Raw genomic sequence first — 14596 nt, forward strand, 5'->3', positions numbered from 1 at the left:
GCCCCCATTTTATTAAATTTAAAAAATTTATTTTTTTAAAAGACTTTATTTATTTATTTGACAGAGAGAGATCACAAGTAGACCGAGAGGCAGGCAGAGAGAGAGGGGGAAGCAGGCTCCCTGCTGAGCAGAGAGACTGATGTGGGACTCGATCCCAGGACCCTGAGATCATGACCTGAGCCGAAGACAGTGGCTTAACGCACTGAGCCACCCAGGTGCCCCCCAAAATTTTTTTATTTTTAAGAAAAAATTTATTGACAGAGCACAAGTGAGCACAAGCATGGGGAATGGGAGAGGAAGAAGCAGGCTCCCCACTAAGCAGGGAGCCTGACATGGGGCTTGATCCCAGGACCCTGGGATCATGACCTGAGCCCAAGTCAGATTCTTAACCTACCGAGCCCCCCAGGTCTCCCCTATTGAATTTTTAAATAGCAGCTGCCATGTTTTCATTTCTTCAGGTTTAATACTGTCCTCTGTTCCTTTTTTTCCTTTATTTGGAAAAAAATTTATTTATTTATTTATTTATTTATTTATTTATTTTAAATTTTTATTTTTTATAAACATATATTTTTATCCCCAGGGGTACAGGTCTGTGAATCACCAGGTTTACACACTTCACAGCACTCACCAAATCACATACCCTCCCCAATGTCCATAATCCCACCCCCTTCTCCCAAACCCCCTCCCCCCGGCAACCCTCAGTTTGTTTTGTGAGATTAAGAGTCACTTATGGTTTGTCTCCCTCCCAATCCCATCTTGTTTCATTTATTCTTCTACCCACTTAAGCCTCCATGTTGCATCACCACTTCCTCATATCAGGGAGATCATATGATAGTTGTCTTTCTCTGCTTGACTTATTTCGCTAAGCATGATACGCTCTAGTTCCATCCATGTTGTTGCAAATGGCAAGATTTCATTTCTTTTGATGGCTGCATAGTATTCCATTGTGTATATATACCACATCTTCTTGATCCATTCATCTGTTGATGGACATCTAGGTTCTTTCCATAGTTTGGCTATTGTGGACATTGCTGCTATAAACATTCGGGTGCATGTGTCCCTTTGGATCACTACATTTGTATCTTTAGGGTAAATACCCAATAGTGCAATTGCTGGGTCATAGGGCAGTTCTATTTTCAACATTTTGAGGAACCTCCATGCTGTTTTCCAGAGTGGCTGCACCAGCTTGCATTCCCACCAACAGTGTAGGAGGGTTCCCCCTTTTTCCGCCGCATCCTCGCCAGCATCTGTCATTTCCTGACTTGTTGATTTTAGCCATTCTGACTGGTGTGAGGTGATATCGCATTGTGGTTTTGATTTGTATTTCCCTGATGCCGAGTGATATGGAGCACTTTTTCATGTGTCTGTTCGCCATCTGGATGTCTTCTTTGCAGAAATGTCTGTTCATGTCTTCTGCCCATTTCTTGATTGGATTATTTGTTCTTTGGGTGTTGAGTTTGCTAAGCTCTTTATAGATTCTGGACACTAGTCCTTTATCTGATATGTCGTTTGCAAATATCTTCTCCCATTCTGTCAGTTGTCTTTTGATTTTGTTAACTGTTTCCTTTGCTGTGCAAAAGCTTTTGATCTTGATGAAATCCCAGTAGTTCATTTTTTCCCTTGCTTCCCTTGCCTTTGGCGTTGTTCCTAGGAAGATGTTGCTGCGGCAGAGGTCGAAGAGGTTGCTGCCCGTGTTCTCCTCAAGGATTTTGATGGATTCCTTTCGTACATTGAGGTCCTTCATCCATTTTGAGTCTATTTTTGTGTGTGGTGTAAGGAAATGGTCCAATTTCATTTTTCTGCATGTGGCTGTCCAATTTTCCCAGCACCATTTATTGAAAAGGCTGTCTTTTTTCCATTGGACATTCTTTCCTGCTTTGTCGAAGATTAGTTGACCATAGAGTTGAGGGTCTATTTCTGGGCTCTCTATTCTGTTCCATTGATCTATGTGTCTGTTTTTGTGCCAGTACCATGCTGTCTTGATGATGACAGCTTTGTAATAGAGCTTGAAGTCCGGAATTGTGATGCCACCAACGTTGGCTTTCTTTTTCAATATCCCTTTGGCTATTCGAGGTCTTTTCTGGTTCCATATAAATTTTAGAATTATTTGTTCCATTTCTTTGAAAAAGATGGATGGTACTTTGATAGGAATTGCATTAAATGTGTAGATTGCTTTAGGTAGCATAGACATTTTCACAATATTTATTCTTCCAATCCAAGAGCATGGAACATTTTTCCATTTCTTTGTGTCTTCCTCAATTTCTTTCATGAGTACTTTATAGTTTTCTGAGTATAGATTCTGTGTCTCTTTGGTTAGGTTTATTCCTAGGTATCTTATGGTTTTGGATGCAATTGTAAATGGGATTGACTCCTTAATATCTCTTTCTTCTGTCTTGCTGTTGGTGTAGAGAAATGCAACTGATTTCTGTGCATTGATTTTATATCCTGACACTTTACTGAATTCCTGTATAAGTTCTAGCAGTTTTGGAGTGGAGTCTTTTGGGTTTTCCACATATAGTATCATGTCATCTGCGAAGAGTGATAATTTGACTTCTTCTTTGCCGATTTGGATGCCTTTAATTTCCTTTTGTTGTCTGATTGCTGAGGCTAGGACCTCTAGTACGATGTTGAATAGCAGTGGTGATAATGGACATCCCTGCCGTGTTCCTGACCTTAGCGGAAAAGCTTTCAGTTTTTCTCCATTGAGAATGATATTTGCGGTGGGTTTTTCATAGATGGCTTTGATGATATTGAGGTATGTGCCCTCTATCCCTACACTTTGAAGAGTTTTGATCAGGAAGGGATGTTGTACTTTGTCAAATGCTTTTTCAGCATCTATTGAGAGTATCATATGGTTCTTGTTCTTACTTTTATTGATGTGTTGTATCACATTGACTGATTTGCGGATGTTGAACCAACCTTGCAGCCCTGGAATAAATCCCACTTGGTCGTGGTGAATAATCTTTTTAATGTACTGTTGAATCCTATTGGCTAGTATTTTGTTGAGTATTTTCGCATCTGTGTTCATCAAGGATATCGGTCTATAGCTCTCTTTTTTGGTGGGATCCTTGTCTGGTTTTGGGATCAAGGTGATGCTGGCCTCATAAAATGAGTTTGGAAGTTTTCCTTCCATTTCTATGTTTTGGAACAGTTTCAGGAGAATAGGAATTAGTTCTTCTTTAAATGTTTGGTAGAATTCCCCCGGGAAGCCGTCTGGCCCTGGGCTTTTGTTTGTTTGGAGATTTTTAATGACTGTTTCAATCTCCTTACTGGTTATGGGTCTGTTCAGGCTTTCTATTTCTTCATGGTTCAGTTGTGGTAGTTTATATGTTTCTAGGAATGCATCCATTTCTTCCAGATTGTCAAATTTATTGCCGTAGAGTTGCTCATAGTATGTTCTTATAATAGTTTGTATTTCTTTGGTGTTAGTTGTGATCTCTCCTCTTTCATTCATGATTTTATTTATTTGGGTCCTTTCTCTTTTCTTTTTGATAAGTCGGGCCAGGGGTTTATCAATTTTATTAATTCTTTCAAAGAACCAGCTCCTAGTTTCGTTGATTTGTTCTATTGTTTTTTTGGTTTCTATTTCATTGATTTCTGCTCTGATCTTTATGATTTCTCTTCTCCTGCTGGGCTTAGGGTTTCTTTCTTGTTCTTTTTCTCCAGCTCCTTTAGGTGTAGGGTTAGGTTGTGTACCTGAGACCTTTCTTGTTTCTTGAGAAAGGCTTGTACCGCTATATATTTTCCTCTCAGGACTGCCTTTGTTGTGTCCCACAGATTTTGAACCGTTGTATTTTCATTATCATTTGTTTCCATGATTTTTTTCAATTCTTCTTTAATTTCCCGGTTGACCCATTCATTCTTTAGAAGGATACTGTTTAGTCTCCATGTATTTGGGTTCTTTCCAAACTTCCTTTTGTGGTTGAGTTCTAGCTTTAGAGCATTGTGGTCTGACAATATGCAGGGAATGATCCCAATCTTTTGATACCGGTTGAGTCCTGATTTAGGACCGAGGATGTGATCTATTCTGGAGAATGTTCCATGTGCACTAGAGAAGAATGTGTATTCTGTTGCTTTGGGATGAAATATTCTGAATATATCTGTGATGTCCATCTGGTCCAGTGTGTCATTTAAGGCCTTTATTTCCTTGCTGATCTTTTGCTTGGATGACCTGTCCATTTCAGTGAGGGGAGTGTTAAAGTCCCCTACTATTATTGTATTATTGTTGATGTGTTTCTTTGATTTTGTTATTAATTGGTTTATATAGTTGGCTGCTCCCACATTGGGGGCATAGATATTTAAAATTGTTAAATCTTCTTGTTGGACAGACCCTTTGAGTATGATATAGTGTCCTTCCTCATCTCTTATTATAGTCTTTGGCTTAAAATCTAATTGATCTGATATAAGGATTGCCACTCCTGCTTTCTTCTGATGTCCATTAGCATGGTAAATTCTTTTCCACCCCCTCACTTTAAATCTGGAGGTGTCTTCGGGCTTAAAATGTGTTTCTTGGAGGCAACATATAGATGGTTTTGTTTTTTTATCCATTCTGATACCCTGTGTCTTTTGACAGGGGCATTTAGCCCATTCACATTCAGGGTAACTATTGAGAGATATGAATTTAGTGCCATTGTATTGCCTGTAAGGTGACTGTTACTGTATATGGTCTCTGTTCCTTTCTGATCTACCACTTGTAGGCTCTCTCTTTGCTTAGAGGACCCCTTTCAATATTTCCTGTAGAGCTGGTTTGGTATTTGCAAATTCTTTCAGTTGTTGTTTGTCCTGGAAGCTTTTAATCTCTCCTTCTATTTTCAATGATAGCCTAGCTGGATATAGTATTCTTGGCTGCATGTTTTCTTCTCGTTTAGTGCTCTGAAAATATCATGCCAGCTCTTTCTGGCCTGCCAGGTCTCTGTGGATAAGTCAGCTGCCAATCTAATATTTTTACCATTGTATGTTACAGACTTCTTTTCCCGGGCTGCTTTCAGGATTTTCTCTTTGTCATTGAGACTTGTAAATTTTACTATTAGGTGACGGGGGGTGTGGGCCTATTCTTATTGATTTTGAGGGGCATTCTCTGAACCTCCTGAATTTTGATGCTCGTTCCCTTTGCCATATTGGGGAAATTCTCCCCAATAATTCTCTCCAGTATACCTTCTGCTCCCCTCTCTCTTTCTTCTTCTTCTGGAATCCCAATTATTCTAATGTTGTTTCGTCTTATGGTGTCACTTATCTCTCGAATTCTCCCCTCGTGGTCCAGTAGCTGTTTGTCCCTCTTTTGCTCAGCTTCTTTATTCTCTGTCATTTGGTCTTCTATATCACTAATTCTTTCTTCTGCCTCATTTATCCTAGCAGTGAGAGCCTCCATTTTTGATTGCACCTCATTAATAGCTTTTTTTATTTCAACTTGGTTAGATTTTAGTTCTTTTATTTCTCCAGAAAGGGCTTTTATATCTCTCGAGAGGGTTTCTCTAATATCTTCCATGCCTTTTTCGAGCCCGGCTAGAACCTTGAGAATTGTCATTCTGAACTCTAGATCTGACATATTACCGATGTCTGTATTGATTAGGTCCCTAGCCTTCGGTACTGCCTCTTGTTCTTTTTTTTGTGTTGAATTTTTACGTCTTGTCATTTTGTCCAGATAAGAGTAAATGAAGGGGCAAGTAAAATACTAAAAGGGTGGCAACAACCCCAGGAAAATATGCTTTAACCAAATTAGAAGAGATCCAAAATCGTGAGTGGGGAGAAAGGGGATAAAAAGAGGTTCAAAAAGGAAGAAAGAAAAAAAAAAAAAAAAAGAAAAGAAAAGAAAAGAATTTTTAAAAAAATAAAACACCTAAGAAAAATGTAAAAAAAAATATATATATATATATTAGATAAACTAGTAAAAAATCGTTAAAAAAGAAAAAGGTAACAGTTAAAAAAAAATTTTACCCGAAGGCGAGAAAAAAAAAAAAAAAATGAAAAAGAAAAAATTAAATTAACTGCAAGACTAAAAAAAATCACAGGAAAAAAGCCATGAGTTCCGTGCTTGGTTTTCTCCTCCTCTGGAATTCTGCTGCTCTCCTTGGTATTGAAACCGCACTCCTTGGTAGGTGAACTTGGTCTCGGCTGGATTTCTTGTTGATCTTCTGGGGGAGGGGCCTGTTGTAGTGATTCTCAAGTGTCTTTGCCCCAGGCGGAATTACACCGCCCTTACCCGGGCCGGGGTGAGTAATCCGCTCGGGTTTGCTTTCAGGAGCTTTTGTTCCCTGAGCGCTTTCCGTAGAGTTCCAGAGGACGGGGATTTATTTATTTTTTAAAGTAGATTCTCTGCCCAGCAGGCAGCCCAAGGTGGGGCTTGAACTCATGGCTCTGAGATCGAGACCTCAGCTGAGATCAAGAGTCAGATACTTAGGGTGCCTTTGTAGCTCAGATGGTTAAGTCTCTGCCTTCAGCTCAGGCCATGATCCCGGGAGTCCTGGGACAGAGTCAAGCCCGCTTCTCCCTCTGCCTCTGCCTCTCTCTCTCTGTCTCTCATGAATAAATGAAATCTTAAAAAAAAAAAAAAAAAAGTCAGATGCTTAACTGACTAAGCCACCTAGGCACCTCTCCTTTGTTCCTTTCTTACAGCTTCCTGTTTTTCTCTCATGGATGCAATGTCTTCTTTTATCTTTTTATTAATGATTTTTCAAAATACTTTTCACCTGGTCCCTTTAATGTCTGTTTCTTATATATTACCTTTTCTCTCTCCTTTTAAAAATACTATTTTTCATCTTGGATCCTTTCTTTAGTTTTGTATGATTCTAGGCCTTGATTCCTATTGGACATACACCTCAAACTCCTACTCATTCACTCTGTACCCAGGTGAGGCTTGCTGACTAAGATTGCCAGCAATCAGCAGGTACTGATGGAAGTTTTCCAGATGACTCTTATCTGTAGGTCTGTCCTCTGAAGTGGTTTAGTTTCTACAGAGAAAAGTCTTGTAATCTGTGTGTGTTCTGGGAGCAGGGTGGGAGGAAGGGGACTGGTGGCCTCTGTCAGTGTGACTTTCACATGGCTTCTCATCATACTATAGCATTTCACCCTCATTTTCTTCTGGGGCATTATGGACCTGAGTCCTTAGCCTCTTTGGCTCATGGAGAAGGATTAGTTGTTAGGGTATGCAAGGTGAGGAGGGCTGTGTGCGGACTGCCTCTGCTGTGGGCACAGGTCACCTGTTGATGGAGCTTCGTCTCCATCATCTGTGGTATGTCCTGCCTGTTGCTCACTGGGTTATCCTCCTCATTGGCTTTCTGTTTCCTAAACTTTTTTTGCTGTCTCTTTTCTGCAGTTGTCTCCTTTTTGGTCCTTTTTTTCCCCTTAGGATTTTCCCTACCCATTTTAGTGGAGTTTCAAGAGGGGGCATAGGATAGAGAACTGCCCATGGTCATCCAGAACCCTCCCTTTCCCTCTTTGAAGTTTCTTGGTATAGATCCTGTGCTGGTTCCTGTTCTGATTATTATTGTTTTCATTGATGTCGTGAGTTCTTTACGGGCCAATTATTTGTGGTTTATTGTTTAGAGAGGAAATACTCTGTTTTCAGCCTTTGCTTCCTCCCTAGGCAATGAAGATTGGCTGTTCGCTGGTCCTTTCCAACATGTGCTTTTCTCACAGGCTTCTTCAAAGATAGTATGTCTGAGTCTTTCTCTCTCTGTCTCCCCCACACCTTTCTGTTGTGCCTGTCCCGATCCAGGGTAATTGTTGACACCAGCCCACACACTGCGTTATCACAATATAAGCGAAAGATTCCTGATTTTGCTACCTGGGGGTATTCCAGCTCTTCGGTAGAACAGCTCTCTGGATGATTCCTTTTGGCTCCTTCATCTCACTTGATCTTCCTTGTCTGTGGTGGCACTTCCTCATATGTCGGGATTCAGAGTTGTAGATGACTGCTCGTGTCCTCAGAGCCGAAGTTAAAGGTTTTCTCTTCCTTGGTTCTAGTGATTTCTGAGAAGAGGGCAAAAAGTGTTTCTTCTCTTATCGGAAGCGTACTCTTTAATTTTATATCAGCTTTTATTAGTTTCTGTCTCAAAAAATGAACTTTTTTTTTTTTAAGATTGTGTTTATTTATTTGAGAGAGAGAGAGACAGAGCATGAGTGGGGTGAAGGGGCAGAGGGAGAGGGAGAAGCAGCCTTCCTGCTGAGCAGGGAGCCTGGCGTGGGACTCTGTCCCAGGAGCCTGATACTGGGCTTGATCCCAGGACCCCAAGATCATGACTAAGCTAAAGGCAGACACTTGACCGACTGAGCCACCCAGGTGCCCCTAAAAAATGAAATTTTCCTAACATCCTCTAATTCTGAGGCTATCTTTCTTTATGTTTTTTCCCCTTATGAAATGATGACTACACATGGTACTGAAGCATTTTTCTTGCTTAATTTTTGTTTTATGTTCTTGTAGGGAAGATCCACCAACACATTCTCAACCAGACAGTGATGATGAGGCAGAAGAAATACAGGTTTGTTCAAAAAATAAAATCCATTCTATAGACTCTTGTAATTTAAATGAGCCCTGGTATGGTTCTGATATTTACATCTTAGCATACATTTGGTAAAGTGAGAAATTATACAAAAACCTCACTTTGACATGTAGTTTGTCTTCAGAAAGAGGTGTTCTTGTATTTATGTATCAGTTTTAGATGGAGCATTGCTTTTTGGAAGCCCAGTATACTAACCACATTTAATATTTTGTTTCTGTCCTCTTCGTGCAGTGGTCGGATGATGAGAACACCGCTACGCTTACGGTAAGAGCAGAGCCATGCCAGTGTGGGGACAGCCTCACACTATTGCTTAGGATGCTTCAGGGTTTCAGTTCACATCTCTCTCAATCTCTTTTACTCACTATTTCAGATGTATGTTTCTCTGTTGGTTTTGATAGATTACTTTGAAAAGTAACTTGAATCATTGTTTATAGGCAAATATGGCCTGCCCTTCTTTCCCTTTGATTTCAAAGGAAGTATTTTAAGTGCGTAGTTGGTGCCTTGACTTGTTTCTGTTGAGCTCTGAAAGAAGTAATTAAACCTAACATTGAGTTTTGAGATTCCCAGATCTGTGGAACCTGAATTAAAGTAAAATCTATAGTCACTTATTTAAGTATATTTAAATGGCATAAAAATTACAGTTTCTTTCAAAGGAGAGCAAAGAAGTGTGTGGCTTTAACCAATATCATAAAAATGTAGAAGTTGATTGAGTATATTATGGTCTTTGATGCTAAGAATGCTGTTGTCTAATTCAACTTGAAATATATTTTTAATAGAAATACTTTTTAAAGGAATGAGTATGGTAAAACATGTATTTCTAAAAATATAGTAGATAAATGAAACTTATTATAACTTGAGATAAAAGAGAAAGGTTTTTATATAATTTCCTGCAGATATATGTACCAAGCACAAGGGAAACTAGTTTTAGGGAAAGTTATAGTCTAATACAGCACTAAATAAGATACTTCTATTTATTTTAATGGAAGAGAACTGGTATTCACAGTACAAGAAAAGTAAGTGGAGATGCCTAAACCAGTATATTTTCTTAGGTATGAAAAGCATGCCAACATATGCAGAAAGAGAAAGTTTCAGTGCCTTATTTTACAGTTGCTCTGCGTGTCTGAAAATCCTGTTCAGTTAAACATGCATATTTGTGATCTCTTATATTTAGGGCACTGTAGTGGGTTTTGAACAAAGATGAATTTGGTTTGATTCCTGCCAGTAGTGAGTTTATAAACCTGCAGGGAAAGATGCCTCAGTTTGGGGGTAGATGGTGAAGTGCTGTTGGAACACAGAGGGTAACAATTGGAACTGAGGTCATCTAGAAATGGGGAAAGGGAAACATAGTATTTGAACTAGACCCTAAAAGTGGTGAGGATTGTCAGTGCCAGCTCATGCTTTCTTTCTTTCTTTTTTTTTTTTTTAAGATTTTATTTATTTATTTGACAGATAGAGATCACAAGCAGGCAGAGAGGCAGGCAGAGAGAGAGGAGGAAGTAGGCTCCCCGCTGAGCAGAGAGCGTGATGCGGGGCTCGATGCGGGGCTTGATCCCAGAACCCTGAGATCATAACCTGAGCCAAAGGCAGAGGCTTAACCTGCTGAGCCACCCAGGTGCCCCCAGTTCATGCTTTCTAATAGATGGCTAGATAGGGAAATTAATAATTTACATGTGTATATGTACCAAACTCTATTCACTAAGGACTGGAAGCAGTGATGTGGTGACATCATGGTGGCAGGTATGGTGAGCATACCTAGTGCCCTGATCTTGGTTTCCAGATACCCTCTCCACTGAAATGAGTCGAAGCCCTTTGGAGAAAGTTTAGACTGAGGGTAGGAGAGAGAAGATGAACTTGTGACTGTGTCAGAAAGTAAGAATAAGGCAGACATGTCAGCTTGAATGGGGTTCTCTTAGCCAAATAGCCAATTGTCAGAACAGGGATATTAGTGGAGTATAACCATTTGCTAAGATCGGTGATTTGTGATCCCATACTGACAATTAAATGATTGTATTAAATAAATGGGAGCAGAAGGGAAAGCTCTTTATAGTAGAAAAGGCACCAGCTCACAAATGCAGAAAGAATTATAGAATCAGAAACCATCATTTGGCAATCTTCACAGTAATACTTGATGGAGTAGATGTTAAAACTAGAGGGTGAATATTAGATGAGAAAGAGGATACTTTAATACTCTCAAGATATTTCCACCAAAATTACTTGTTAATTATAAAGAGGAAAATAGTGACTTTATAGTGGGCAGACCTGGTAGCTGAATGATCATAGTTAACCTTGTCAGTGATGGCGCAGACCTGCATTGTGTACCTCTTGATATGATGCACTAAGAAGGACACACCACCTGCCAAATGTGGATAACCTAAATTAAATCATGAGGAAACCTCCCGCAAACGCAGCTCTTTGGAAATTATATAGAATAATTGCCAGTACTCTTCAGAAATATCAGGGTCCTGAAAGATAAAGGACAACTGAAAGAAGGACTATTACAGATTAAAGATCGAGAAGACATGACAGCTAAATGCAGTGGTGTGATTCTGGAGTGGGTCCTTGGTCAGAAAGAAATGTTTTCTTGGGGCGCCTGGGTGGCTCAGTGGGTTAAGCCTCTGTCTTTGGCTCAGGTCATGATCTCAGGGTCCTGGGATCCAGCCCCGCATTGGGCTCTCTGCTCAGTGGGGAGCCTGCTTCCCCCTCTCTCTCTGCCTTTCTCTCTGCCTACTTGTGACCTCTCTCTCCCTGTCAAATAAATTAATAAAAATCTTTAAAAAAAAAAAAAGGAATTTTTTTCTTTTGCTATAAGGGACATTATTGGGAAAATGGGCACATTTTGAATAAGATCTGTAAATAAGATAATGGTATTCTATCAGTGTTAGCTCCCTGATTTTGATCATTTTGCTAGGTTCTGTGAAAGAATATTCCTGCTCTTTTAGGAAACATACTAAAGTATTTGGTGGTAAAAGGGCAGGATGACTTGTACTTACTTAAAGAATATAAGAAGAAATTTTGTTATTTATATGTGTGTATATATAAGTAAATGCACACATCCGCATAGACCTGTAAGAGAGAGAGGTTTGGATGGGGAACAATAAAACAAACAGAGTAAAAGACTGGCTGAAGTGTATATGGAAATTCTTGCTAGTCTTCTTTTAATGCTTTCTGAAATTATTTCAAAATAAAAAGTTACTAAATGATTTGGGTTTTGCTGGGTGGAACTAGCTGTTGTTGAGCGGGAGAATATTCACGGCGGAACATTCTTAGTAGAGGGAATCTGGGCCAGGACCCAAGGAGGAAAATATAAGGTATTGATAAATGGTAAGAGTCCGTTAATCTAGATACAGAAACACTGAATTAAAAATGGGAAAACTGGGGCGCCTGGGTGGCTCAGTGGGTTAAGCCTCTGCCTTTGGCTCAGGTCATGGTCTCAGGGTCCTGGGATTGAGCCCCGCATCCGGCTCTCTGCTCAGCAGGGAGCCTGCTTCCCTCTCTGTGCCTGCCTCTCTGCCTACTTGTGATCTCTGTCTGTCAAATAAATAAATAAATAAAAATACATTTAAAAAAATGGGAAAACTCCGTTGAGGTGGGTAAATCTCAAAAGCAAGAGCAGTTTGCTAAAAGTATACGTATCAATGACAGCAGTTGTATTAAATTTTTTATGGAGAGGCACATATTATCATTCAGTATAAATCATGACTCTAGAAGAATATGTCCAAGTCTGTAATGCTGGTTGCCTGTGGGGAGGAGAAGGGTGAAGATTAGGGAGGAGAGTGAGCAAGTAAGGAGCTTCATTTGTTTTTGTTTGTTTGTTTTTTAAAGGTTTTATTTATTTGAGAGGAGAGAATAAGAGAGAGAGAGTGCGAGCAGAGAGTGAGCATGAGAAGGGGGAGGGTCAGAGGGAGAAGCAGACTCCCCTCGGAGCAGGAAGCCTGATGTGGGACTCGATCGTGGGACTCCAGGATCATGACCCGAGCTGAAGGCAGTCCCCTAACCAACTGAGCCACCCAGGTGCCCTAGGAGCTTCATTTGCATTGTAACCTTGTCCCCTTAAGAAATTTAAAGGTCTGGGTTAAGTATACCAAATTGTTGAATGTATGAACCCATGAACACAGATGTATGTGTATATATATATATATATGTGTGTGTGTGTATTTTTATATTTTTATATATTTATATATATATGAGATATTTTAAAAATTTCGTGATTAAAAAAAAGAAGAAGAAATACCCTTTCTGAATGGGTATGGTAGGTATAGTTGGAAAGATGGAGTTTGGATTACAGAGAGTCCCCAGATACGATGAAAAATGTGGATTTTTGTCAATCACAGCAGGAACCTTTTCCTGGAAAACTGAGGTGTATTGCATATTTAAAATCAACTCTTTGAGCTATGAGCTTAAAAGAATTCTATTAGTTAATCTGTTGAAAGATAATTTTCAAAGAGCTAGACTCATGACTCCCATACTAATATAAAAATCTTTAACACATGTTGAAGTTTTTATTTAACTCATGGGGGATCTAAACAGATGTTTTAAGGGAACCTTAAAAACCCTTCTCCAAAGGGAATGCAATGGACAGACACATTTATAGATCAGAAATATTGAAATGAATATGTAAATAAGGCAGAATTGGTTTTGCCTCTCAAGGGTTGGGGAGTTGGGGGAGACACTTGGCTCTCTATCAAGCAGGGTAGAATTTTTATGTCCATAGAAATACTTCTCATTGTTATCACTTAACGAAGTTGTCAAGTTGTAAAACAGCTCATAGACCTAGCTAGAATCCAATCATCCAGAGGGTGTGCTGTAGGAAGATAATACATAGGTCTTCCACTGAAGCACACGTTTTTTTCTCCATAATATGTAAACTTTATAATTTAAGTTTGTTTTAGGATCCTTATAGCAGGATTTCCTGAAGTTGAGTAATTTGAGGATTTGAGGGAATCTGTCACCTCTCATAATACATAAAATATAAAGCAATGGGAAATTTTATGGGTTAGGAAAATTGTTTTGTCTTTGAAAGTTGAATCCTTCATGTTGTAAAATTTGTATAACTACACTATTCATTGAAAATGTTGCTAATGCAGATTTTATTTTATTATTTGTTAAGATTTTATTTATTTATTTATTATTTTTAAAGATTTTTATTTATTTATTTGACAGAGAGAGACACAGCGAGAGAGGGAATACAAGTAAGGGGAGTGGGAGAGGGAGAAGCAAGCTTCCTGCCAAGCAAGGAGCCCAATATAGAGCTTGATCCCAGGACACTGGGATCATGACCTGAGCCAAAGGCAGAGGCTTAACCCACTGAGCCACCCAGGCGCCCCGCTAATGCAGATTTTAGATATGTGTTTTTATGGAGAGAACCCTAGTAACTGAGCCACATCAGCAACTTCAGCCAGTCGTAAGGAAATTATTAGCTCAACATACATGGTAATTCCTTCTCATGGGGAGAGGCAAATGGTAGATAAAAGACTCAGGATGTACTCATTTTGAAAGCCTCTCTGAATGGCAGCTATTTGATTTCCTGTGTCTAAGCTAAAGATGTCACAAGGAAGACGACACGGTTGCAGATACTAAAGATGCTGCCAGACTGTCTGGAGAGAATAGACATTTGTAGGAGAGAGGAAGGGGATCCAGTTGGCTGTGATCTCTCCCTTTACTCACTAGCCTACTGCTTAAAGCTGGTTTCTAGTTTGAGGGATACATCACCTATTATTTTAAACTGACATTTTTTGCTATGTTTCCTAGACTCTTAACACAGTTTTCTTTCTGTCGTAGCTGGATTAGATCAGGGGGGTTAACAGAAGCAGTGTGTATTAATTAAGTTCTTCTACAGAACTCATTACTGGACTTTTTCAGAATATGCAGTTGCCCAGTAGGGGGCGGCAGATATAAAGGGATAATGTGGCTGGCAAACCTGTTAATGTTTTTGTATTCTGTGCCCTGCAGACCCCACTTCCGTGTTTCATAGTCCCCTTTGTATAAGGCTCACAGAAGAGTGTTTCTTCATACTGTTTCTCTTGATTTCCTGGTTGAAATGACACTCAGAACGTTTTGGTTACTTGCTTATATAAACTGCATTTTAAAATCAACCAAAA

At 39.5% G+C, this 14596-nt stretch overlaps 1 protein-coding gene across 3 annotated transcripts in view; it reads left to right on the plus strand.

Annotated features, from left to right (window-relative positions):
• CDC123 (cell division cycle 123) overlaps window positions 1–14596 on the plus strand; it is a 60553-nt gene that overhangs the window by 15864 nt on the left and 30093 nt on the right. For all 3 annotated transcript variants that reach the window (XR_006603369.1, XM_004774898.3, XM_013047031.2), the window contains exons 3-4: window positions 8420–8477; window positions 8730–8762. Coding sequence is in view for 2 of the 3 variants with exons in the window: in XM_004774898.3 (XP_004774955.1) it covers window positions 8420–8477; window positions 8730–8762 (91 nt within the window). In the remaining variant the exon portion in view is untranslated. The remainder of the gene's footprint in view (window positions 1–8419; window positions 8478–8729; window positions 8763–14596) is intronic.

This window comes from Mustela putorius, unplaced genomic scaffold (genome assembly GCF_011764305.1).
Source record: "Mustela putorius furo isolate JIRA1106 unplaced genomic scaffold, ASM1176430v1.1 tig00003913_pilon_pilon_pilon, whole genome shotgun sequence".
In the NCBI taxonomy this organism is placed as follows: domain Eukaryota; kingdom Metazoa; phylum Chordata; class Mammalia; order Carnivora; family Mustelidae; genus Mustela; species Mustela putorius.